We start from the raw sequence: 25,218 nt of genomic DNA on the forward strand, positions 1-25,218 counted from the left end.
AAACTATTTCTTAATGACTCTTTTGGATCTTAATGGTAACTTATCTCTTGGCATAGCGTTGGATCCAGAAGCAGCAGTTCATAGTTGAGTGGGGAGCGCTTATAGCAATTATATTAATTTATTTTCAGCTTTTGAGGGCTTTGAAGTCGGTTATTTAACCGACTTTGTTATATTATAATAATAAGTCTATTTTTTAGGATAAAAAATCAAGGATGAAAGTTCTGCTTTTCTTATTAACCGACTTCAAGGCAATGTTTTTATTTCCATTATTTTTTTCTTGGGATTGTTACCGCAGCACTTTCGACTGTGCAACCGATTTTTATGATTTAAAATTCCTTATAAATCATCCCATTCGCTGCATATTAAATAATCTTTTATTTATAACTAAATACGCTAGTTCTATAGCGTTCAGTGAAGTGACAGCTTTCTAATGGTGAAACAATTTCTGAAAACGTTACAAACAAACTAAAAAATACAAAAGTTTCCTCTTTATAATACTGGTGTGTATAAAGCGAACACATACAAAATACATATATAGCTACCATTCTTAAGTTCTATGGTATATAACACACCGATTATATTTAAAAATAATGGCCCACAAAGCATCACACAACAGCATCCGACGGACGCAATATGATTAGGAAAGTTTTTTAATCAATACAAAGAGCGGCCTGTGATGATTTTTTTCTTATCCCTCATTACGGCGGTATCCCGTTTCCTCGTAATCAGCTATCGTTTGATGGTCGCTACAGGAGGAAATTGAAAAAGTTGCTCAGATGCCTCGCTCGTTCGCTATCTTGACTGCGGAGGTTGAGTATACCTATACTGGGTTTTTTACATTACCTCTGACTGCCTTGTCGCTATCCTGCTGGAACTGCGAAACGGTTTTTTTTTCTTTCATACGTTTCAGTAGTCAGAAATCTGGCTCATGAATCACGCAGCTGGAGAGAAATAAGGTTCCTTTCGCAGCTGACGAAGACATGCATTAGATCTGTATAAGATTACTGTATGTCATGGTATGTATTATAGGCAACCTAGGATCTTTACAAATATTAGAAATGCGAAAATGTGTTCGTTTGTCTTTGTGATTGATTAATCGATTGACAATATGATTTCCAGTGTATATTATATTTTATCACAAGGGTATAGCTGTGGATAGGTAATAACTAATAATCATGATTTTTCTTATCTATTCAGGATCACGTCTAGACTCTGCATAGTGAATACTGCTTATCAATAGGCTAAATTGTCCCAAAATGTTCCTTCCAGAAACTGCACCTGTTGTCGCCACCGGCGTTCTGCGTGGAGCGCCTGCTCAGCAGCAGCTGCGGCAGCCGGCTCTGCCTGTGGGGCTCCCGGGGGGTGACGGTCGCGGAGCTGCCGACTAGATGGGGGAGGGGGGGCCTGTTCGAGTCCGGACACCAAACTGTGTTATGCAAGTGAGTACTTTATTGTCATAGACGATTAGGGAGCTAATGGGTCGGTGATGGTTATCACTAACATAGCTACCAATGCTTCATATAGATTATGTTATTGCAGAGAACTTCAATGTTTTCGGCTTCCTTAGCAGCTATTGCATCAGAGCAGATTGGATTGTCACGTTTTGTGACACGTATGAGTTGCCACTTACTGTTGATTTCCTTTGAACATGCGAGTGAAGCCGCGGGCAGCAGCTAGTAGCTTGTATGGATAAAAATGTTGCATGTAATGATACTTTTTAGTGATATTTGTACATTAAGCTAATTAATATAAATGACTAGCGGTCGGTCGGCCCCGGCTTCTCAATAAATAGGCTATCTAAAACTGAAAGAGTTTTTTAACCATTAGTTCCTGAGATTAGCGCGTCCAAACAAACAGACCAACTCTTCAGCTTTATAGCTGAAAGCTTCAACTTAAAAAATATCAATATACTATATCCTGCAGAATGCCGGCTGTTTAACTATGGCCTATAAACAAGGAATAAACTAAAAAGTATATAAATTCAACGCGAACTTAATGAAAGAAAAGGCCAGCCAAACAATGTCCATACCCTTCAAGGGATTAACCTCGTTACGAAAACTAAACACCTTGAATCTAACTGATAAGCTAACAAGAAGCCACGTAAGCAACGTGTATTTTCTACCATCACTGTAAATTTTGTTACCTATTAAGCTCCTCGAAGCGGCTATAATGTTAGCCCGAGGTAACGATTAAGTCAAAGATTATGGTCTAGATGATGCTGTGTAGATGTGACAGACGACGCATGTAGTGTCGGCGTCCAAAAGAATAGAAATTGTATTCAGTTGTTTGAAATAAGATATGGTAGTTCAGTGATTTAGCTAAATAAGGCGTTGTTTTCTGCCATTAGTACATTAAATTGAAAATTACCGATTGATGTAACATGAAATAGGGAGTTCATAAAATACATGTTTCATACTGTCGTATACCTTTTTCAATGTAAGTTTACGTAAAGCTTTTAGTCTGATAATAGGACATTATTAAACACACTTACATATTATCCGAATACAAAAGTTGACTGTATCGTACAGTTTGATTATACTTCAATATAGTATTACTTCTATTAATGATGGTAAGTGATCACCACCTCATCGCTTACCACCGGGTCAACTACCAGCTCCACTCCGCTCTGATATTTCTATTCATCATTGTATTATAAACTTGTTTGACAATTGAATAGAGCTAGAGCTACTCACAAACTAGACAAAAAAATACCACATCTGTACCATTCCTCAGTGAGGCACTCAGCATGCGGCACGAAACGAACATCCAGCCAAAGCACCATTAATCTATACTTGCGCTCGCTCAAGTCACCACTCTTTTGTACATGTTATTAGGCGGCTATATCTCTGCATTTGCATATTTCGGCAGTAAAATTAATTCGAAGATTTGCCCGCATCCAGCAGACGGGGGTGTTTTCTTGGGGCGGAATGTTTTTGGATTTGTGCAGTCGCTACCGACTGGTTTAACCGATACAGATTACCGGTATTTGTTTTGATACTGCGCTGTTACAATTGTTTTTTTTTTTTTTTTAATTAATTGAGCTCTGGTGGAGGTGGGGTTTTATTGGTTTTTCTCTTTGGTTAACTACGGATTAGGTTCTATGTTTTGAAGTTATTCTGGGGTTGGTTTTCCCCTCGTTAATATGTTATAAGTGAATTTGTTTTATTTAATGATTTCTATTGCTGCACTTATATCATTAAATGTCATAATTATGGACGAAAATAAGATGACGGGAAGAACTGGTCTCTTATCGTAAGGATTGGAGCAAAATTACTAAATTACTCAATGAAACGAGACGTGGACTGAGGGAAGAGTAGCCTTTTCCCAGTAGTGGGAAAGCCACAGCTGATCGTAGGAAGTGTTTGTAAGGATGTGTGTGTGTGTGTTTGTTGCTCTTTCACGCAAAGACTACTGAACCGATTGCAATGAAATTTGGTACGTAGATAGCTGAACAACTGGAATGACATGTAGGCAACATTTTTTCCCGATATTCCAACGGGATATGGACTTACGCGGGTGAAACCGCGGGGCGCAGCTAGTATATCTATAAAATACTAATAATATATAAAATATAAGTATAGATAAGACGAGTGTCTAAACTCTTCGATAACTACACCAAAACCTCATCGCAATCCCAGATATAGCACACCGCGTAAACCGCCACGCTAATGGCTTGTAAAAGCGAAAGCCGACTATAATCCCCACAACTAATATTAGCTATAAACACTCCCTTTCAGCTAATTATGTTAAGATTCAACGACTGAACTTCGCGACTGAGACGCACTTGTTATTTTTATGGGGAGCGCGTGTTGGTGTGGTGGTGTCGATGTGTGTGCCAACGTTGGGTGTTTAGTTCGATTGCAGTATAGCTAGCCACTTGATTCTGTCGGTGCAGGTGTGTTGTCAGAAGTTCTGACCTATAAAATTCATTAATTATTGTATTGTCTAAGGTTTATTGGGTATCGGATATCGGGGATATTAATAGCCATTGAATTTGAATGATATACACACAATTTAGATTGTCAGTCTGATATCAATAACTAATAAATTGTTAAACTTTTCATGATAAATACGAAATAGCAACATCACGTAAAACATCACGTATCCATATCACGTGAGGATGAAATACTTTCCTTTGCTCGCGGGTGAAACTGCGAGATACAGCTTGTATTTTCACATAAGTAACTAATAAATAAACATACTTATCTGTAATTTAAAACGTTTGTACGAGTTTCAAAACACAATATCCATTATTTTTATTTCATCTATAATTATAATTATTATCACAGACATTTGATACGTTACATACCGTAATAAGGCGCACTTTAGTTCGCTAACAGTTTATTTAAGCTTCATAAACAACATTCGATCCCACGTGTACAGCCGAGAATCAATTAGAGTTAACAATGTTACAACTCGCCGTACATCTTCAGCCATTCAGGGGTAATTATTGTCTCAGACGGACGTCAAACATGGTCCTATGCAAACGGTGGCTCCACGATCTGCTTCTTGTTTGTTGCCTGCTCTCGATTGTTCGAGGAAAAAGCCTGAGACTTTATAATGATGGGAGTAGGACTACGGAGTTTCTTGCCGGCTCTTCTCTGTAGAAACCGCTTGCCGAATCAGTGGTAAATTCTTATAATATAGATATTTATTTGTATGAATGTGTGTTTTTAAAAGGTCTTATAGGTAAAGTATATAAGTAAAACCGGCCTGTCCATGGCACGAAGCTAAAATAAAAGCCAAGATCGCCGTCACTGGAAAAAATTTACTTAGGCCCTATGCTCCTCGAGGAGATAAAGAAACAACCATCATAGGTAATATTTATACAGAACATTCGACAATTATATCAGCATTCAAATATGTTTAACACAGCTCCGTGTAGGTTCACAGATTAGAAGAAAATATTCTATAGGTGCATACATTAATAGCAATAAGAAACATTTTGTTTAATTAGATTCAAATCAATTCATCTTATATTTCTGTATCATGACGATTCAAGTGCATCTAAACGAAGATCAGTTGAATGAATAAATGTTTTTAGTACCGAGTGTAGAAGGTGGGATATTAGGTTAGTTTTGCGATGTATCTAAATATGTTGGTGGAATAAAATATATTCGCGATATATTCGCTCTAAATAGTCTCATGAATGTTTATTCCCTAATACTCCTTTCTGTGTATAGGAGCATCGTAAGAAATCGTTCTTCATGAGGTTCGCCTGAAAATGATTGTTCATAAAATTGTCTTTATGTTTGAAATCAAATCAGCAACAGTGTCCTTATATATTTAATCAAAATCGTGAGTTCAGCCGCGGAGTGTAAAGTACCGATAGATATGATATCATTTAATGCTATTGCTAATTGATAGTACAGTTTTTATCCAATTCATCTTATATATATGATCGTTTTATTTAAAAAAAAAATGATTATGTATATAAAATTGATAAACGAATGCGTTATGGCGACAATACTTATAGAACCCTTAGAAAATACTGTTAAATTTCGTATAGAGTAATGTTTTAAAACAATGTATATATTAAAAGTAATGTTTCTCTTTGTCCTAATATAAAACTCTACAAAGCTTCATATTGATACATAAACTATTGCCTTCTATAATATCCATTATAATAACACGAATATTCATATGTACCACCAAACACTACAAAATATTAAACTAAATCAATAACAACCACCTTTCCAATTTTAAATGTACGTGCCCATGACTCGGTAATCCGACGCATTAACTTCGAAACTAACATCAAACGGCAAACGAGACACGAGCGATACGTCAACCCACAATGGGCCCACCGAATGTCGGTCATAAAACTAACATTAGCCGCCCAAATGCAAACGTTCAGAGATCAATAGATATCGCCATAATCCTTTGACCACAACCGAATGATCCTGTAAGACTCAATTACGGGGTAGCCCTGATTTACCCGACCGATCCAATTTGTAAGCCTTACCCGATCGAAGGAGAAGCGAAACTGACAACGGAAAACGTGCTTTATATAATTGCAATACGATTCAAAGAAAGCCACAGTCACCTTCACGTATTGCCTAGTCATGCGAGTGATGACCGTCCAATTGGTAGTAATGAAAACTGATCTTTAAGAAGTTTTGCTTTCGGTGCAAAATCGTGTGTGATTGTGGAACGTAGGAATGTTGGTCCTCCAATTATAGGCCGCAAACTATTTTATCTAACGCCCGTGACAACGTTAATCTTATTAGAATCTATTGGAATTGAAAACGTGGTTTGGAGAAATCGGGAGGGTGCCTCGAGAGATGTGGGACGTCAATAGTGATTGTGAGATATATTCATGGAGGAACGGGTCACTTGGAAAGGTTAAAAGAGTATTGGCTCGCTTGGTAGCTTGTAAATAATTCATACATTATGGAAAATACTCCGATCATGAATTCGTTCTGGATGTTATAGCCAATAATTTTAATTATCAATTAAGTCCCAAACTAGCAGATTTTTTTTGTATGTTAATCTCAATATGTGTTGACGTTACTAATATATAGTTACCTATAAAATGTGTTGTGTTCACTTCCTAATATACTTATATTTATATTTAGTGTTCAATTCTTAAAGCGTTTCATCTCGAACATGGCTTAATCAATTTCGACAGCACTTTTACAGCTATTTTGAGTCTGACAATGTGATCTTTAACTTAAAGAAATTAATCTTCCCAAACTTTACTAGGACCTTGAAAATTTTCTTATAACTTTTTTTTTGCGTAAGCTACCGAGAACCATCTCGCAACCTACCAAGGTGACCAGCACTGCCCCTGCACATTTGAAGAAGCAAATGTGTTTCCAGCATTTTTGGAAAGCGAGAATAAGACAAAGATGGGAATGATAGACTTTGGGGTAAAGTAAGAACACGGGTCTTTGGTAAAAAACCAAACAAATTGCGAGCTTCAGCTGGATTCTTTATCTTATTTAGTTTAAATTGACTATCCAATTGCATTCCTTAAACGCGACTAATCACACTAACCTACAATCTGTATTGAGATTGATTCAAGGGTTGTTTCTGTAAGCTTAAACCAATTTGCCGTTTAATCCACGCCGTGGATCGGGATTCGACCCGACGCGTTCGTATATATTAATTGATTTGTGGCTAAAGGGAGTCGCTGTTACGGGCTTGTCTCTGCTCTATTTTCTTCAGCTTTTAGGGATAAGTCCATAGGCGGGATGGAAAGGATTAGTGTATGTGGATATTGGAATGCCACGTAGTTCTTACTAGTTAGACCCATCGGGATTTGATAACTGGTAGTGCATGTTTTTTTTAAATAGTAGTAAGTATAAAAGTGTTAGATCGAAATATCCATGCAATCCGTTAATTATCCTTCCTAACAGAGGACAATAAATATAGGTATTTGACCAAAAAAATGCGTGATTTTAATTAGTTAATAGCGTTATCATACGTAATCCCTAAATCGCAGTCGGGTCGCAAACATCCATTTCAAATTATTTTTCATATCATCGAACCTACACTGTTTTACACAACAACTGCCACTCCACCGCGCCGACATGACCAAAACAACAAATTTCAATAACCCATTGAAATCCGTGTAATACATTGAAACTTAACCAAATTATTACACAATAGAAAACTTTGAACAAGGGTCGCGTTAAGTCCAGTGGCTTTCATTATAATGCTCATGTCTTAATGCTGTAGTCGCCACGATTGTCAAAATGGTCGATTGTTAACTACGAGTGTTTGTTTAGGACACTACGGTACCGATATGTAAATAAATTTGAGATGGAGTCATCGCATCTATAATTCTATACTGATATTGTATAGAAGATAGATTAGATTGTAATTTTTTGTGACGATTTAAGTCGACTTTGATTTGATTAAAAGCAACTCGATAATATCGAAGACTAGCTGCGGCCCGCGGTTTCACCCGCGTAAGTCCGTATCTCGTAGGAATAACGGGATAAAAGTTGCCTATGGACATACAAGCAACTGGAATAACATATTCCAGTTGTCCAGCTGTCTACGCACCAAATTTCATTGCAATCGGTTCAGTAGTTTTTGCGTGAAAGAGTAACAAACACACACACATCCTTACAAACTTTCGCATTTATCATATTAGTAGGATGCTGATCATCCTATCCATTTCTTTACGACAGCACTTCGAAATAATATCTGATCTATTCAAAAATTCAAACGTGAAAACGTAACAAATAAAGTGGGTTTCGCGTTTCTAATAAGAATAACAGTACACTTCATATTTATCCGATTATAAAACATCAAAATATTCATAGTGTTCGTTTCACAAAATCCAATCTATACGAAAGTCGCAACTCAACACTTAACCCCAGCCGAAAAAGAAGTGTTAAATATATATGCTAATTCGGATTTTTACTTCCTCTGGGGAGGTACGGAGTTCCCACGCAAAAGTATTCTAATCGTTGTCGAGTGTCGATCTTATGCCAAACGGTTCCCCTTCCAGCCCTTCTTCTTTTGGGAATTACTGAAGCCGGCCAGTGGGTGTATCGATGGCAAATTGGGGACTTCTTAAGGGATCACTGGGCGCTTGTAAGGGTTTTTTATACTTGAGACCGATTTACGTTGCGGATTGGGGGTGAGTTATTGTATTTTAATGTTTATGTGATTGATTAGTTGGTTGGTTTTCGTTTGATAAGTTATCGTTTATATTGAATACTTGTTATTAATGATGAATGAAATGATATGACGTCATTGGAGAAGTGTTGTCACATCCTTGTAGCATCAAAGGACAGGTTACCGTGACGTGTTGATGCAGTGCTAATACCATTGTGGGAAAAGAATGGCGCTACCAATATAGACTTCTCTGTCTTTTTTCCGCACTGGAGTGTACATGTAAGTAAACTTCATTAAATTATGATTCGGTATAAGTTACTCCACGCATTGTAACAAAAGGTGGACACAAAGGGATGAATATATGTAATAATACAGTGACGATATCTAATGAAGAATTATTTAGTACGAAATAATGTAATAATCAATTAAAGAAATATATTGTAACTTATGAATTATTTATTTGGTCGCCAACTAATTGACTTGTTTGCTGAAATGTATCATCAAACGAGACCGCATAAAACAAATAAAACGAAACACACTTCAACCCACCACCTCATTACACGCCGAACGCAATTATAAACGGACGGACACTAAAATAAATCCATATCGTGCACAAATAGAGCCGCAGCACAATGACGGAGCGGCGAATTGCCGACCGGTTTAATTGCGAAACACATAAAATTAACGTAAGTTTCAAAGTAAAACTTCACCGATGAAATTTCACAGGTGGTTTCATATAGCAATTAACGATACCGCAATCCGGCGGGTTTTAATTCGGCCCGGTGTCCGGTGGGCGAGCGAAAAAGCGCGCGCCCAAAGGGAATGCGATGAAAAAGGCCGAATGTCCACACACTTGAGGAATAGCAATGAAATTAAACGCGGCGGTCGCGTAATATCATTCCGCGCGAGTCTTGAAAGCGAAATTAAATTTTGCATGTAATTGGTACAAAGAAATTGGCACAAAGGTTGAGCGGGGAGCGGTCAGTTAGCCCGGACTTATCGCACATGAAAATTTCCTAATCATATTACCTTTTGTTTCGCTCACACTCCAACGGTAACGCAAGATGAATTTTATTACTCGCCCAACTCGGTATTTGTCACAGCAATAAGCTATGTAAATTTTGTTTGCACTAGTGTTTTGCAAAAATTATACGAGAACGCGGGTAGGTGGTGGGTAGGTGAGGTACGTGGACGTTTTTATTGTATTAGCGCATGAATTGTTAAGATGGCAGACGGTTTGTAGTTAGGTGCGAGTCGTTTTAACGTGTTAGCTGGCTTTGAAAATTTTAGAATTTTTATTTATTGGCATTTTCAAGGATTTTTTTTATATGTTAATCCCCGACGTACATATGACGGGATGTTTATAAGTTTGACGTGTCTGTGTATGAGCGTATATATGTATGCATGTGTGTGTGTATGAGATCACGCGTGCTGTAGCGTCGAAAGTGATGATCCATTGTTTTTTTTTTTATTTGTTGTGAAGGTGAAATAGTCGGGCGTGCACTATGTGTGATGAAAATCGCTCAAAAATCGAAAATTAAATATTTTTGTATGTGTCAAATAAAAGGACTCGAATATAATACTATATTATAGTAGAATAAAAAACTTAATAACAAATACTATAGAAAAGACAAACGCTCTAGACTAGGCACAGCAAAATACATAAATGTTTTTTCTTTCTTTGATCTTTTCTTTCTGTATTCGAATATTCAATCCGTTATTGACGCCACAACTGAATTCACATATAACACATACGAACTCCCATCTTTCCACGTACCTACATAGAGCACTAGCGCCCAACCCATTTTTATACACGAAGTAATAATTCAGCAAGTAATCGTAATAAGCTGATCTGCATACGTACCCCGGGGCAGAATTAATATTATCACATATCCGGCCGTCGGGCGCTCTGGAGGAATTTTTAATGGCCCCCGTTAATTATTTGGTGGCAGTGCTAAGTTCCATTCGCATTAGAGATTTCGTTTTTGCTCAGTGAGGCGCCTGACTGCTGAATTATTAAGTGCCGTGCCGAAAACTGCAGAATCGTTGCGACCGTTCGTGTGGATATGTGCCATTTTAGATCTGCTGTTATTTGGTTAGTTTTTGTTGTGGTGTGAGTGAATATACTGTTTTGTAGTTTGATTGTCCATTTTCGATGTTTTGATAACAAAAATTATGTATTAAAAGATTCTGGAATAGACTTGATTTGTTGGCAAGATGGTTTGAAGTTACAGGTGGTAGAGTTTCTTAAGAATATGTTATGAGAACATTGTCTTTTGTTGAAAGCCGTCGACTGAAGATGTTCTTATAAATAGGGAAGGGTTATTTTTTTTTTACAAAAATATGTAGTATTTAAATTCATATAAAAAAACTGGTTGGGTTTCCACAATTGAAGCATATTAAATGCTGCCAATGAAGTATGATGCGCTGAGTAGCCACTAAGAGAGCATCCGATTAGAAAGTACATTTGTTCACTTTACCGTCTCCTGCGCAGTTGACATATCTCTAAATCAATCAAGGAGACTGCCATCCCCAGTTTAACATTATAGACATTTTAATCACCTATGATGTTTTCGCCCTTTCTTTCTTTTATTTCCCAAGGGATTGGGATGTAGTTATATCTTAAGTTAATGGGCCATATATAAATGGTGCTCGAAACTGTGAAGGAAAACATCGTGAGAAAACCGGCATGTCCAAGAATCAAACACATTTGACATCTGCCAACCCGCACCTGGCCAGCGTGGTGGATTATCGCCTGAACCCTCATAGGAGACGCGTATCTGTAGTGGGAACATAATATATGGATGGATACTGGCACCTAGAAAAAACCCAAGAAACGAAAAATAAAATAAAAGCAACCAAGATGACATTTCATACATCGACGTGTACAGCACATATTTATAACTCGTTGGCGAGGGATTCGGTGCCGCGTGTACATTATGTAAACGGCTAATTAAGCGACCGACGAGCGAATTAATAATGGAGGGTGCCCGCGGTCCGGCGGCGGAGTCGGACTGCTTTCAGATACTGAGGTTTGCTGATGCGGGCCTTGTATGTGGATTGATAAGATCATTTCAAACTCAAACATTCGTTAAATTAAACGTCTTGTAGAAGCACTTATGAATCTTCATAACACAGCGTCTTTTTGATGCGGTCCGGCAAAAAAGCGCGGGTTCGAATCCCGCCTCGTGATTTTTTTAACGCCTCGCCTTTTTTTACTCTTTAAAAATTTTCTCGTCATAACCCAGTTTTAACGTTTACCAACGGTTCGGAACACTATTTCTACAAAGCAAGCAATTTTGTAATTGCTCTTATTCAATCATGTCAATAAAGTATATGCTAGATTGGTCAAAAGATAAAAGCAAAGGATGCAAGCTTTGAAGTTTGTATGAGTTGGTCTGTATTTAAGATTTTAGCGGTACACATGCTGTTACATCACGGTCTTCCCCACCTAAGACTGCCGTGTGGTACTTCCCCTGTGCGAGCTGGCCCAATTCGTGCCGAAGCGTGATCCACCCCCACATTAATTGTTATGTTGTTACTAAACTAAGTAGTCATCATTGTTGGAAAATTGACTTGAACGAATTGCATATTCTCTCAAACATTACTGTCTGAACCGATTTTTATTAATCTTTTTTCCATTTAAAAGCTGGTCCCTGTCACGTGGTCCTACTTAAATTTTATCTAGTTCTGACAATTTGAAGGCGCTTTAGTTTTTAGTTTATTTTTTTGTTTAAAATAATTATAACTACAAATGGTACAGCGGGTGTCGTTATGGCTATGAGCTGTTAATCATGTGAAAAAATAAGTTTTACATATTGTATTGTATAGTAATTTTTAAAAATTATTTTTAATATGTTTAATGAATAACATACGGAAAAATAGGTTGAGGTAATTCACAAAAAAAACGATTTTCGTATGACATTCAAAACATGTTACATCTCACGTCTCCCTGTGACCACGCTCGCTGTGACCTTTTTGAAGCATCGGGTTAAATAATATAATCAAATCGATTTTAAAATCCCTTAAAATAATAAAAAAAAATTGTTAATAATTTAACTTAGAATTCATAAGTACATATTTTATTCACTAGAAGCATATGATATTATAAAGTGTGACGTCATCGCCAGGTGGTCACACCAGTGGTCCAAACTCGGGCGAATTATTTTCACTCATTTTGATATTTGGTCTAGTCTAGACTAAGATACGGTAACAAAATCTAGATTCTAAAATATATGATATTTAATCTGAACTAAATTCATGGAGCTGTATCAAATGAAGTAGAATATTTATTGAAAAATATACGAAATCGTTTAACGAATAATAAATAAGTTCCTCCTTTTTTGAAGTGGGTTGAAATTAATACTCTTTAAAAGATTTATCTCTTTTAGAAATAGGAATTCTATTATTATCCGCCATATACATCTAAAAACAAAATATAAAAAAAACAGTTATAGTGGCAAAAGGGACTCCCCGTCAGCAAAGCAGCAACCACACACATATTTCAGTATGTATAAGTGACGTCACATTTAAGGTTATAACTTATAATGTATTACTGCACTGATTTTCAGTAAAGTAAGTAAAGTCCCGTGTCCCCTGTTGGGGTATGGGGCAGATGATATACATCTGTTTCACTGGTCGAATTTCTTTATGGACAAGTAGGTGATCAGCCTTGTGTGTCCTGCCAGACCGAGACATTTTTTTTTTGTGCGTCCCCACCGGGAATCGAACCCAGGACCCCTCGGTTCTAAGTTCACGCGTTAACCGCTGTACTAAGGAGGTGGTCGATTTTCAGTAGAGATCTTCTAATCGATGTTTTTTTTTTCCTGCACCAGCTCTCACGCTTAAATAGAAATGTTCCGATGAATATGTATGATAGCATCTCACTGTAATGCGCACTTCGTATGATATAAAATTTAATTTCAAATATTTCCAACTGCGAGTTGTGGATGAAATAGTAATAAAAAAAAAATTATGTAAATTATGTTTTTAATTACAGTTAAAAAAATTCTATGCTTATCTCGCGAATTATTGGTTCGAATTGAAAATATATTCTCGTATTTGATGAATGCGATCACGCTACGGCCTATAGGAACGGTGTAGTTATGATAAATGATACAAAATTAATATAATACTAGCTGGAACATGTTTTTACTCCCGGGTTAAAAGTAGCATATTAACTAATCCAGACCATAATCTATCTCAGTACCAAATTTCATATAGATTCCTACAGCGTGTTTTGCGTGAAAGAGTAACAAACGTCCATACATTCTTAGTAAATTTCGTGTTTCTTGACATTGGTATAGGTAGAATATAAAAACAGTAGAGCGAGGCCGCGGGCTTAGTAGGTATTATACCTGTCATTAAAGTGAGAAAAGTTTTTTTTTATGAAGTTCATTATAATTAAATGTACATTATTATTATAAAGAGGGAGCTTTTGTTTTTTGTATGTTTGTAACTTTTTTACGAAAAACTGCTGGACCGATTTCTAAATTTCTTTCACCGTTAGGAAGTTGCAACTTCACTGAGTGACATAGGCTAGTTAGAGGCTAGAGTTTTTCGTTGAACTTTTATTTTAAATGTATATAAAACCAAACTCCACATTCTCGCAATCGGTTAAAGCTCCATGTAGCTCCATGCAGCTTCCATAGCGAGTTATTACTCCATTAGGAGGGTCGGGGGCGCTGGTGTTAATTATACGATTTTCTTTGAAATAAGTTAATAAATATTGGATAAGGCTCCCCCTTGCTGGCCCTTTAACGAACACCTTGGTGTTGCTTTCTAGTGGCGGTGGATTTTATTTATTTTCGATATGAAAGAAAGAAAGAAAGAAAATACGTATATAATACACTAATATTATAAATGCGAAAGTTCGTAAGGATGTGTGTGTGTTTGTTGCTTTCACGCAAAAACTGCTAAACCGATTACAATGAAATTTGGTACATAGACATCTGGACATCTAGAATAAAATATAGGAACTTTTTAGCCCAATATTCCTACGGGAAACGGACTTACGCGGGTGAAACCGTGGGGCGCAGCTAGTAATACATAAAGAGAGAGAATACAATAGAGGTTACCTATGTATACTTAAATACATGTGTGGGTACCATCACTTCTAGGCCTCTCGGCGTAATACCAGATTTTCAGTGGATGCCTTATCCTTATGGAATGTCTGAACAGATATTTATATGTGTCTGCTATGTATGCAACTGTCAGAAAATATCAAGTACTTGCTGTTCGCCCCTGTTTCACTCGCGGTACATATATAGCCTATGTCACTCAGTGTAATTGCAAGCTTTGTAATAGTGAAAGAATTTTTTTAATCGGTCCAGCCGTTCACGCGTGATGGTGTGACCAAGGGAAATAAGGATTTATTTATATATATATATATATATATAAATCCTACGTCTATCGTATTCTAATAATACGTCCCTTCCATATTTAACATTAGCGATATATATAAACCCTCTTGAATCTATAAGAAAAATACTCTATTACAAAAAAAAACCATTAGAATCTGTTGCGTAATTTTAAAAATCTAAGCATACAAACACACAGACGGAAAGCGACTTTATTTTATACTATGCAGTGATTAAACGGACGTCGGTCACCACGCTACCTTCAGGCAGGTGATTGGATCGGTGTCTATTGAAGCGAAAAAAAATATACTTGTTGTGAACGATCTAAAGATATACACGAATTTGATTCGTTTACGTATATTGCGTTTTTTTTAACTTCTCGCGATTAGTTTGTAATTAGCCGACTTCGATTAAAGTAGCATGCTCTCAATTTAACTTCGTATCTTTTTGCTTGTTACCTCATTACGGGTTGGATCGATTTTTGTGATTCTTTGTTTATTTGAAAGCCGGTGCCTGCCACGTGGTCCCAATTAAATTTGGTCTAGTTCTGACAATTTGAAGATGATTTAGGCTTTTATTAAAAGTAATTTTTAATTAAATCGCAACAAACAAACGAAAATATTTCCTCCTTAAACTATAATTACACAAAATGTGTTAATAACATTTAAAAGCGTATGTAATTCTGTAATTATTAATTTAACCCTTTAATAAATTATATTACTTCATCTATGTATATCCCATCAACATACATATTGCAAGGTTTTCCCACATCACAAAATACCCAAAAGCAAAAAAAACAGCATCTCGAGCTATCCTCAAGAAGTATCTGTACATTTTTTCTCCGATAATAATTAAATTGCAAGTATTAGGTGTTAATGAAAGAGGGGGGGGATAAGAAACCTCACCCCCCCCCCCCGGGGGGGCCCGCAAGGTGAGGGCTGCGAACGATTGATTGGAATTATTTATTCACAACCCGCCTCTTGTTTATCAGGTTAAAATGTTTGTGTGCGAATTTTAACGGTTTAAAAGCGGTTTTTTTTCCGTTTCGAAGCGATGGTGTTTTTTTTTTTGAAGTAAGATGTTGGTGATGGGTAAGTTTGTAAATGAGTGTTTTCAAATTAGTTTTAGATCTTTTGTTTATTGTTAAATATGATAATGTTGTGCACACTCAAAATTTATAAGAATCGTTATGGATTCAAAGAGTTTTGGTAAATTGCACGAATTTTAATCGAATATCTCATCATTATCTATGATTATATATTTTTTTTCATATATATGATATATTATTAAAACATGTTCCATTAGTTGTGTATAAATAGTACAAAAATAAACAAGTACAATATAATATTTATATTGCAACATATTCATGGCCAATAATCTTATATATAAAATACCATATTTCATAAATATTACATTTATAAGTCTGCAACTACAAACACACTATTTAAATGCGCTAGAAAAAGTTTTTCCTATAACTTGTCAGTAAAATCCGTCTACAATAGAACATTCTGTCGTTCAATAACTCTATATAAATACAGCACTAAAAAAAACATAAAATCATAGCATCGCTTTCACAGCCCACCGGCCTAACACGCCAATTTGTAACAATAATCTACAAGGACGGGTTATAAGGCTCTATCACCATATCTCATCATTTATTTATCACCCGATACGAATCGTCTTATAAAACATAAAAACATAGCATCGCTTTCCCAGCCCACGAACCTAACGCATGAGGCTGTAGCAATAATCCGCAAGGACGGGTTATTAGGCCATATCGCCGTATCTTGTCAACTGCGGTTACGATACGCCGCCGCGATGGCGCGAATTAGAATCGACAAGCCATAGGAGCTCGGAAAAAATCAACGTAGACCACAAGGGGCTATTTACATTTTGCCACAGGATTGTCGACTCTATCCCCGCGCGATAGAGCCGTTGTGGAGTGTAATAGAGGACGGGTATTGAGGTGTGCGCTGAATTATTTAGATAAGTCGTATTGCGTTTGTCTCATTGACTTTTCGGATGTTCGGTGTTTGAATTGCAAACGGAATGGATTTTCATCAGCATATTGTGGATTTTTGTTTTGGAAAAATACTAAACAATGTTTTAGTAAACATTGAATTCTTGTTCGATCCATACTGGCTGTATTTTAGAGCTTTTGTAGTTTTTTTATTATCCGATAGTAGTTCAAAGTTAAGTAAAAACTATGTATGTGTAGGCAAATCACAGGTATACATGATATAAATTTATTTTCATACGAATATGTATATAGGGGCTGCAATTAAAAACTATTTAATTTGAATATGTATTATTTATAGCCACCTCTCCATTAATCTCAACATTAATTGAATGTAGGTTTGTTTGTAATTTTTCAGGCAGTCGGCAATGGAGCTGGTGGGTCGCCTGATGGTAAGCGCTACCACCGCCCATAAACATTTGTAGAGGCACAAGGTCCGTTACAGACCTTAAGCCTCTACAAATGGATTGCCAACTTTTTAGGAAGGGATTAAGAAAGGATTGGCGAGAGGAGTAAAGGAAAGGACTGGGAAGGGAAAGAAAAGGATATGGGCCTCCGGTAATCTTGTAATGTTCGCACGGGGCGAACAGCTGGTAGATTAATAAGTTAAGGTATATTATTCATTAAAAGACTGATACCGAGTTAGTAACAACAACCGGTACATACCCACACACCCATTCATATACGTAAATGCAATGCACCGGCGAGGAAAAAAAATTAAAGCGAATTAGCAAAGTTTCCAACATAGGTGAACGTCGAAGACATTTTTCCCGCTTCCCACCGGCCGGCTCCGTAAATTAAAATGTGAATAATTAACGCCAGAACACCCTGACCCGGCTGGCCGCCCGCCCCCCGCCCCGCACCGCCCCGCCCGCCCTCGCCGGCCAAATGTATTAGTTTTAACCTCGGCGCTACGTTACTTGGGAAGATTTAGTAAGAGACGGCAATATCGAAACCTATAGGTGTATGAAAGCGTTTGACTTATAAATTTTATGGAATTGCAGTTGGTGATGGTAAAATGGTTATTGTTGGTACCTTGGATAGCATAACGGTATTCTATTTTATTTCTCATACATGGTACGTAGGTGTATACCGCTATAATAAATCTGAAACCTTATAAACGTTTATAAACCACTGAACTTATTTGGCTGAAAATTGCAGGCCAATACCTATTATCACACCCAAGTTTCAGTTATCTGGATGAAATGGGAAGGCTTTTAGCTAAAGATCTATTATCATGTTGTTTTTTTAAGTATTACACAACATCCAAATATCTCAAAGTCGCTCACAAAAGATAAGATGTCCATAAAACCAGCACTCGTATTCAAAACATAGATCCATTTGTTAAAGATATAAAATATATTGTAAGATTAACCAAGATGTATCTACAAGTGAATGCAAACTATTTTTTTTCGAAATACATAAATCGTCCAAGAAAAATACACCACAAATGGTCATGTCCAGATAACGAATGCAAAATTTAAGCCACGAAAGCAATGATCCTATTGAATATACAAAAACAACCCTCAAAAATGATCTAGCACTAATATCGGGGGTCAATCCCCCGGGCGAGACGCATGCATATTAAATGTCACGGACAAAATAGAATAAATGAATAATCATATTTTTCTATTCGCCCACCCCCTTGATTAATCGCCGAAGTTATGTGACCCATAATATATTTTCGTTTAAATATAAATGTATTTTGTCGTGCGAGTAAAGACTGGAATGCTTCTATGTACAAATAAATATATAATAAAAAATATATAATTTATAATATAATATATAATATAAAAACTCTTTAATGATAGAATCAACTTAAATGTCTCAATAGCGCTTATAGCGTTTGGAATTCAATCCTAACATTCCTTATAAGGATAATAAGATAAACTCCTGTGATTATGGTATGGTCACCCATCCATGACAAGTGTATAAAGTTTGAATTAAATCTGTTCATTTAAATTGGGTCAAATTCTAGTTAATAGAAGTCGATTACAGTTAAACATAGCTAATATATACGCGTTTAAAAATAGTGTTTTTCTTAAGTAGTTGTTGCCGGGATTGTTAAAAAATTGTCGATATGATTCTATTTCATGGCTATAGATGGATAATAGCTTTGAGTATGCAACTGATTTTTTTATTATTTATATAATTTGTAGTGAGATTTTTCCCTGCTATGTTAGAGAAATAAGCCAATTAGATGTAATAACCAATTTAACTTTGTTTACACTCACGATTCACGTTATGGCAATATTACTGACATCTTATAATAATTATATAATGCACAATTATAAGATACTAGTTGTTCGCAATGGCGTCGCCCGTGTAACATATATAGCCTATGTCACTGAGTAAATTTTCAAATTTCTAATGGTGAAAGAACTTTTTAAATCGGTCCAGTTGTTTTTTGCGTGAAAACGTTACAATCATACAAAAATACAAAAGTTTTATTAATAATAGTATTGCAGAAGTATATTAATGTCTCTTTTAATAATAACCCTACATCACATGAAAGAAAGTAATCACAGAGCGAGAATAACAACATAACGAAACCCACGATAATATTCATATTATAATAAATCGTCCGCCAATATTATCACCCAATGTATGTAGGATCGTGTCCCGTTCATCATCCTGCAGTTATATTGCCGTTAGAAAAAATAACATCGGCAATCGCCACCGACCATTGTCCAGTTCAAATAATCGTAAATTCCGAACCGGCTGAATATAATAAATTGCCGATGAGATCTGAGCGCCAACACATCGGCAAACGTGTTCTGACAGCGCGAGAGAAGAGGTCGATCTAATTGCTGGCACGTAAAGGCGAATGTCGCTTGACAAACGCTTCCGGGACGCTCGAATCGCGGGTGTCCGTGTCTATTTGCACTCTGTACCCTTTGTTGTGGACTTTTTTTCGGTTGTTTCCCGGTAAAGGCTGATAGAACACGTTTTTCAAATCATTAAACAGTTTGAAGCGCGTCCGCGGTCGGCAAAAAGGAGGACCCCGGGATGGTTTTAAAAATCGCGCACGGAATGCACGGAAGTGTTGTTTTAACCGGATAATGCGTGTGGAATACGATGATCGTTTTTTTAACCACTTGCCCGATATACTCCCGGGGCATTTTTTATGGATTTTCGACAAGTGCTGATTCTTTTTCGGTGTTGGATTTGGGTGTTTCGGCCTTGTGTATTTGGTGTGCTAAAAGGTGGAAATTCCTAGACTTCTCTCTCATTGTTAACAAAAAAATCGCAGTGGGTTTAATTATTCAAAAAATACTTAGAGACTTTGAATTTCCTTGTAAATCTTGAATACAATACAATCGAGACAACAGCAATTGCTATTGTTTATCAGAATATGTGTCCAGAACGTCTAATAAAACGTATCAGGGCCAGCGCAGCCGGGCTAAATGTCCCGTAACTAGTGGCGCATCTCGATTTATGTGCTACGCCGTACCCGTGCCCTCTGCGGGGCAGTGGCTGACCCGGTGGGGTTCGTAGCCTGACGGATCTGGAGGTATGCCGTATGAACATAAGGTTATGGAGCATGTCTTCTGACTTAAAGCGAAATTCTGAAAAAAAGGCGGTTTATTTGATTTAGTTTTAATTGTGTCAAAATTTGATTTAAGAATTTGAACCTTTTTGGCGTCATTCTAATTTATATAACCTTTAGCCGATGGGATGCTTACAACGAAAACTTTTTGTTAAATTCTGATAGAAATTTCTACCTTCAGCTCGATGTATTTAAAATACACCAAGTTCTAAACAAATATAAAATTGAAACAAACTGAGTTCAAATTGAGCTGTGTTTTATACTAAAGGTGCGGCGGACCTTCGCCCGTGGTACATATATAGCCTGTAGCCTCCCTCAATAAATGGGCCATCTAACATTGAAGAATTTTAGTCCTATCCTGCTAATCCTACTATCCTACTAATATTATAAATGCGAAAGTTTGTAAGGATGTGTGTGTGTGTTTGTTACGCTTTCACGCAAAAACTACTGAACCGATTGCAATGAAATTCGGTACGTAGATAGCTGGACAACTGGAATAACATATAGGCAACTTTTTATCCCGATATTCCTACGGGATACGTACTTACGCGGGTGAAACCGCGGGGCGCAACTAGTGAAACCATAAAACTGAATAACCTTATTTAATCACTATTTAACATAACTTGCGATAAAATATTATTTGTTTACATCCAAAATTAATTTACCGTTATATTTATATACCTAAAACACTTACAAACTTAACTAAACTGAAAATGTATTTTAGTTTTGTTTAAACAAGCAAACCAATGTCAAATATGTCTGCTTGGTTTTTAACAATCTTTACTTTTTATAAAATGAACGTTGCTACTCATTTATTTGAATACTTGATTATTTCAGAACCAATTACACATGTATCTTCAACCACCATATAAAACAACATAATTTAATATTAATACCTGCCCCATTCAAAGACGCCAAGTCCTCTGATCAAGGGATATACAGAATTGATGGCTAGCGGTCGCCGCGTGTCACGGGCGATTTCAAAAAAATCATTTAACTCAAGAATATTTATCTATATATGTAAAGTGAAGCGGGGCCGTCGGTCCGTTCCAGCGTAATAAAGGGATCTGCATGAATTCGAATTTTATAAAATATTGAGGGTATTTTTATCGGAGCACGGGATTTGGGTGCCATTAAACTTTTTTCGAATTTTATCTAACGGAAGATATTGTTCTTGTTTTTGGCGTTTAATGGAGCTAGCGAAATGGATATTTCTGAGTTAAATTTTGTAACGGTTAGGTTTTTTTGTATGGGCAAATTTATCGGCTATTTGGTAATGGGTCAAATTTTGAAAGTCGTTATTTAATGCGCTGTCTGTCTTAAAAGTTTGCAATGTGTAGACGTTTTGTTTTTTTTTTGCTGCATCGATTGGACTAAAGTTTAGCATATATAGCACGGTATGGTGATGAGATACTTTTAAATTATAATAAACTAGGGCTCCGCCATGGCTTCGCCCGTGTTACTGACATTGCATATCCACCGTGTTTGTAATGGTGAAAAAATGTTGAAATAGGTTCATACGAAAACACAAATGTTTAGTTTTTATTATATTAGTTTACATACACGTAAGATTAAGAAATATACATAAAAAAGAAATTTACATTGCTTTGTAAATTTCTTTATTATGTAGGTAATTTTTTTTTTATGAGAATTATTAAAAGAAAGGAAAAACAATCAATTCGATGGTTCGATTCGACCCGCGTGTTTTTGCCGAATCGTAACATTGTTGTTTTCTTTTTTTTTTTTTCTCATTTATAAAGCATTGCAATTATATAAAACTAAAAATTATATATATTTTTACATAACTTATGCATTTGAAGCGGTATTCCTTAGTCTTAATAAAGTCTGATATACGCGACCATCGGGATATTATAAACGATTCATCAAACAGAATACAGTTTGACAAAATGGTATATCCATTTCATGTTCTCCGATAAGGGATAACTAATTACTGAGACAGCTAACATCTTGAAGATTGCTTCGAATGACATCTGCCCTTTACAATCCTATAATATTATATATCTAGTGTATTGAGTATTTTACATTTCACATAATATTGTTATAGGTCATTGAATGAATATTTAAGTTTTGAGGGCTCAAGTGAGTTCGCCGCATTATGATGATGCGTTTTCACAGATATATTTCAACAATGCAATTTTCTTGAAATAAATACGACACATCGTTTGTTTGTGACGCATTTTGAACGAAATTAGCAGAACTTTTCATTGGATGTCATTGAAGATAAATCTCTCAAGTCAAAAACCCAAATTAACATCAATCACTGACGCGGAAGGCGGCAAAAAATTGAATTCAATAAAAGAGAAATTATCAATCCCACACCCCCCATCCCGGTATCGGAAGTGGGGATCATTTTTAATCGTCTAAGGAATCGAAAGAATACAGTCACCGGCAGACAAATAGACGTAATTAATGATGTCGAAATAAAAGGAAGGGACAAAACAAAACACCGCTAGTGTCGAACGCAAGAATTTATCATAGCCGGCAGCGACAGTCGACCGCCGATGTCCATTCGTATAATGCCCAACGCGATTAAAAATATAAAAATACCCCCACCACCCCGGGGTGGGCTCACGGAGGACGCTCCGAGGACACAAAAGGATTATAAATGAGAAGGAATTTGAGATAATATTTGTACGTCGGATGTGGATTGTAACGTCGGTATTGGGGGGAGGCTGACGGAATGGGGGGACGCGGACGGCGGGGAGAGGGGGGGGCGGTGTGGTGGCTCAGCCCGTTCCTAATGAGTATTTGTATCAATTCGTTAGTATTGTATCCGAATGTTTCGCGTTACGATTTTAATCCCTCGCGGTTGTTGCGGGCGAGGATCGATGCGTTTTTGTTTTAAATATTTCTCGGTCGGCCGGTGGTTTTTTTTTTTAATCCTCCAGTGCGTTTGGTACGCGCGTTGATTAAATACTTTTTTGCGTGGACGGGTTGTCTTTATATTTTTTTATTTATTACATGCTTGGCGGCTGCCAGTACGTGTGCCTATTATAAACAATAGGAACAAGCACAAAGTCTCTGAGTTTAGTTAATCTAGCTCTTTATGGTGTGCTTTACTATTGAAAATCGCTTCCTGATTTATAGACAAGACAAGAAAAAATTTGGTACCATAAAATATTGAAATTATACTGCACGCATAAGTAGAGTATCTTTTAAATTAATTAAACTACTTAAGATTTTAAATTATACTTAAACGCATACACTCGTAAATATACGTAATCTAAACTGATTCTGCAAAGGCGATGAGATCTTTCTTTTACTTGTCCCAAGAAAAGTTATTTCGAAAAATATCTTATATTTTTAAACTTTAATGACGTTTTCGTGTTTCGATCGCAATGTTTTTAAAAACATTCTACACATCTCTTTAATATTAGAGAAGGCATACCACTACATAGTATAAAGCAAAGACGCTTCACGCGTCTGTCTCTATGTATGAGTGTATCTTTAATACTACACAACGGATTTTGATTGGTTTTTTTAATAGATAGAGTGATTCAAGAGGTTTATATAAATAATGACATCTATTAAACTACTCTGAATTTAACGCGTGCGAAAGCTAGTCTATACTGAAATAAAAATGTAAAGCTGAAGTATTTGTGTGTTTAAACGTGCTACTAAGGCTTACACGGCAACGGTGTTACTTTTTTACACGCTTTTTATTAGCTTCACCTGTATGTTTGTTTGTATGTTTGTTTGTAACCGACTTCTTTGGGCGCGATTTTGACCCACTTTAAACGGCCAGATTTCGTTCAAACTTTGTAGATTTATTGAGGATCGATGACAATACACTAATTTGATAAAATTATTCCATTTTTTAATTTGCAAAATATGATTTTTGTTAAAGCGTGTTTTTTAGTTTTTTTTAACTATTGTTTATTTTATGTGTTATAGGGAAGCGCGGTTCGAAAAAAGAGATGGTTTGAATTGAAAAAAATATTTTCCTATTGAATAGTATATTTATTTATTTATTTGTTTATTTATATAGTAACAAGTGATTTACAGGTTTTACCCCAAAGCATTACATTTAAATCATAAAAATCAATTATATAAATACATTATATCAAGTGAGTAAGGCCATATATCAAGAACGTGGAAGATACGGCGAGACACTGTTAGTTATATGTTAATATAAGTAGCATATATTTTCAACCGACTTCAAAAAAATGGTTATCAATTCGACTTGATTGATTTTTGTGTTTGTAAACATTTTTCCGAAAGAGTAAAAGGAATTCGATTATTGAGGTGATATCACGAGAGGCTAGGCATTGCTACGGTTTGGCAAAAAGATCCCGCCTCGTGATCAAATTTTTTCCATTCTTTCAAAATTATTCATGTATAAATTATTTCATTGCTATTGCTTAAACTAAAAATTATATCTATTAGGTATAAATTATCATCATATGTATTACCTATATAAGGTAATTCGCACCTCTCATATATGGGCTAGTAGTTTAAGGGGACTGTAAGAAAATGATGAATGCACACATTGATAGAATCAAGTCTATAATTAAACTAAAAATCAGACAACAGGTAACTAAGCATATATCCTATATGAGAATCTTTTATGAAAGATCTTTCGACATGATAACACTTACATACATATTTTTTATAAATAACAATAACATAACATACGTGAAAAATTGTTTAAATTAACCCATTACGGGCGTGTTTGGAAAGAGAGAGCGGTGCGGCGC

At 36.2% G+C, this 25,218-nt stretch overlaps 1 protein-coding gene across 1 annotated transcript in view; it reads left to right on the top strand.

Moving 5' to 3' along the window:
* The window catches only part of LOC119836168 (nucleoporin 88), a 100,893-nt gene that overhangs the window by 63,316 nt on the left and 12,359 nt on the right, over nucleotides 1–25,218 (top strand). Inside the window, exon 2 of the mRNA XM_038361424.1 lies at nucleotides 1,270–1,439. Coding sequence (XP_038217352.1) covers nucleotides 1,270–1,439 — 170 coding nt within the window. The remainder of the gene's footprint in view (nucleotides 1–1,269; nucleotides 1,440–25,218) is intronic.

The sequence above is a fragment of the Zerene cesonia genome, chromosome 23, assembly GCF_012273895.1.
Source record: "Zerene cesonia ecotype Mississippi chromosome 23, Zerene_cesonia_1.1, whole genome shotgun sequence".
NCBI classification, from domain to species: Eukaryota; Metazoa; Arthropoda; class Insecta; order Lepidoptera; family Pieridae; genus Zerene; species Zerene cesonia.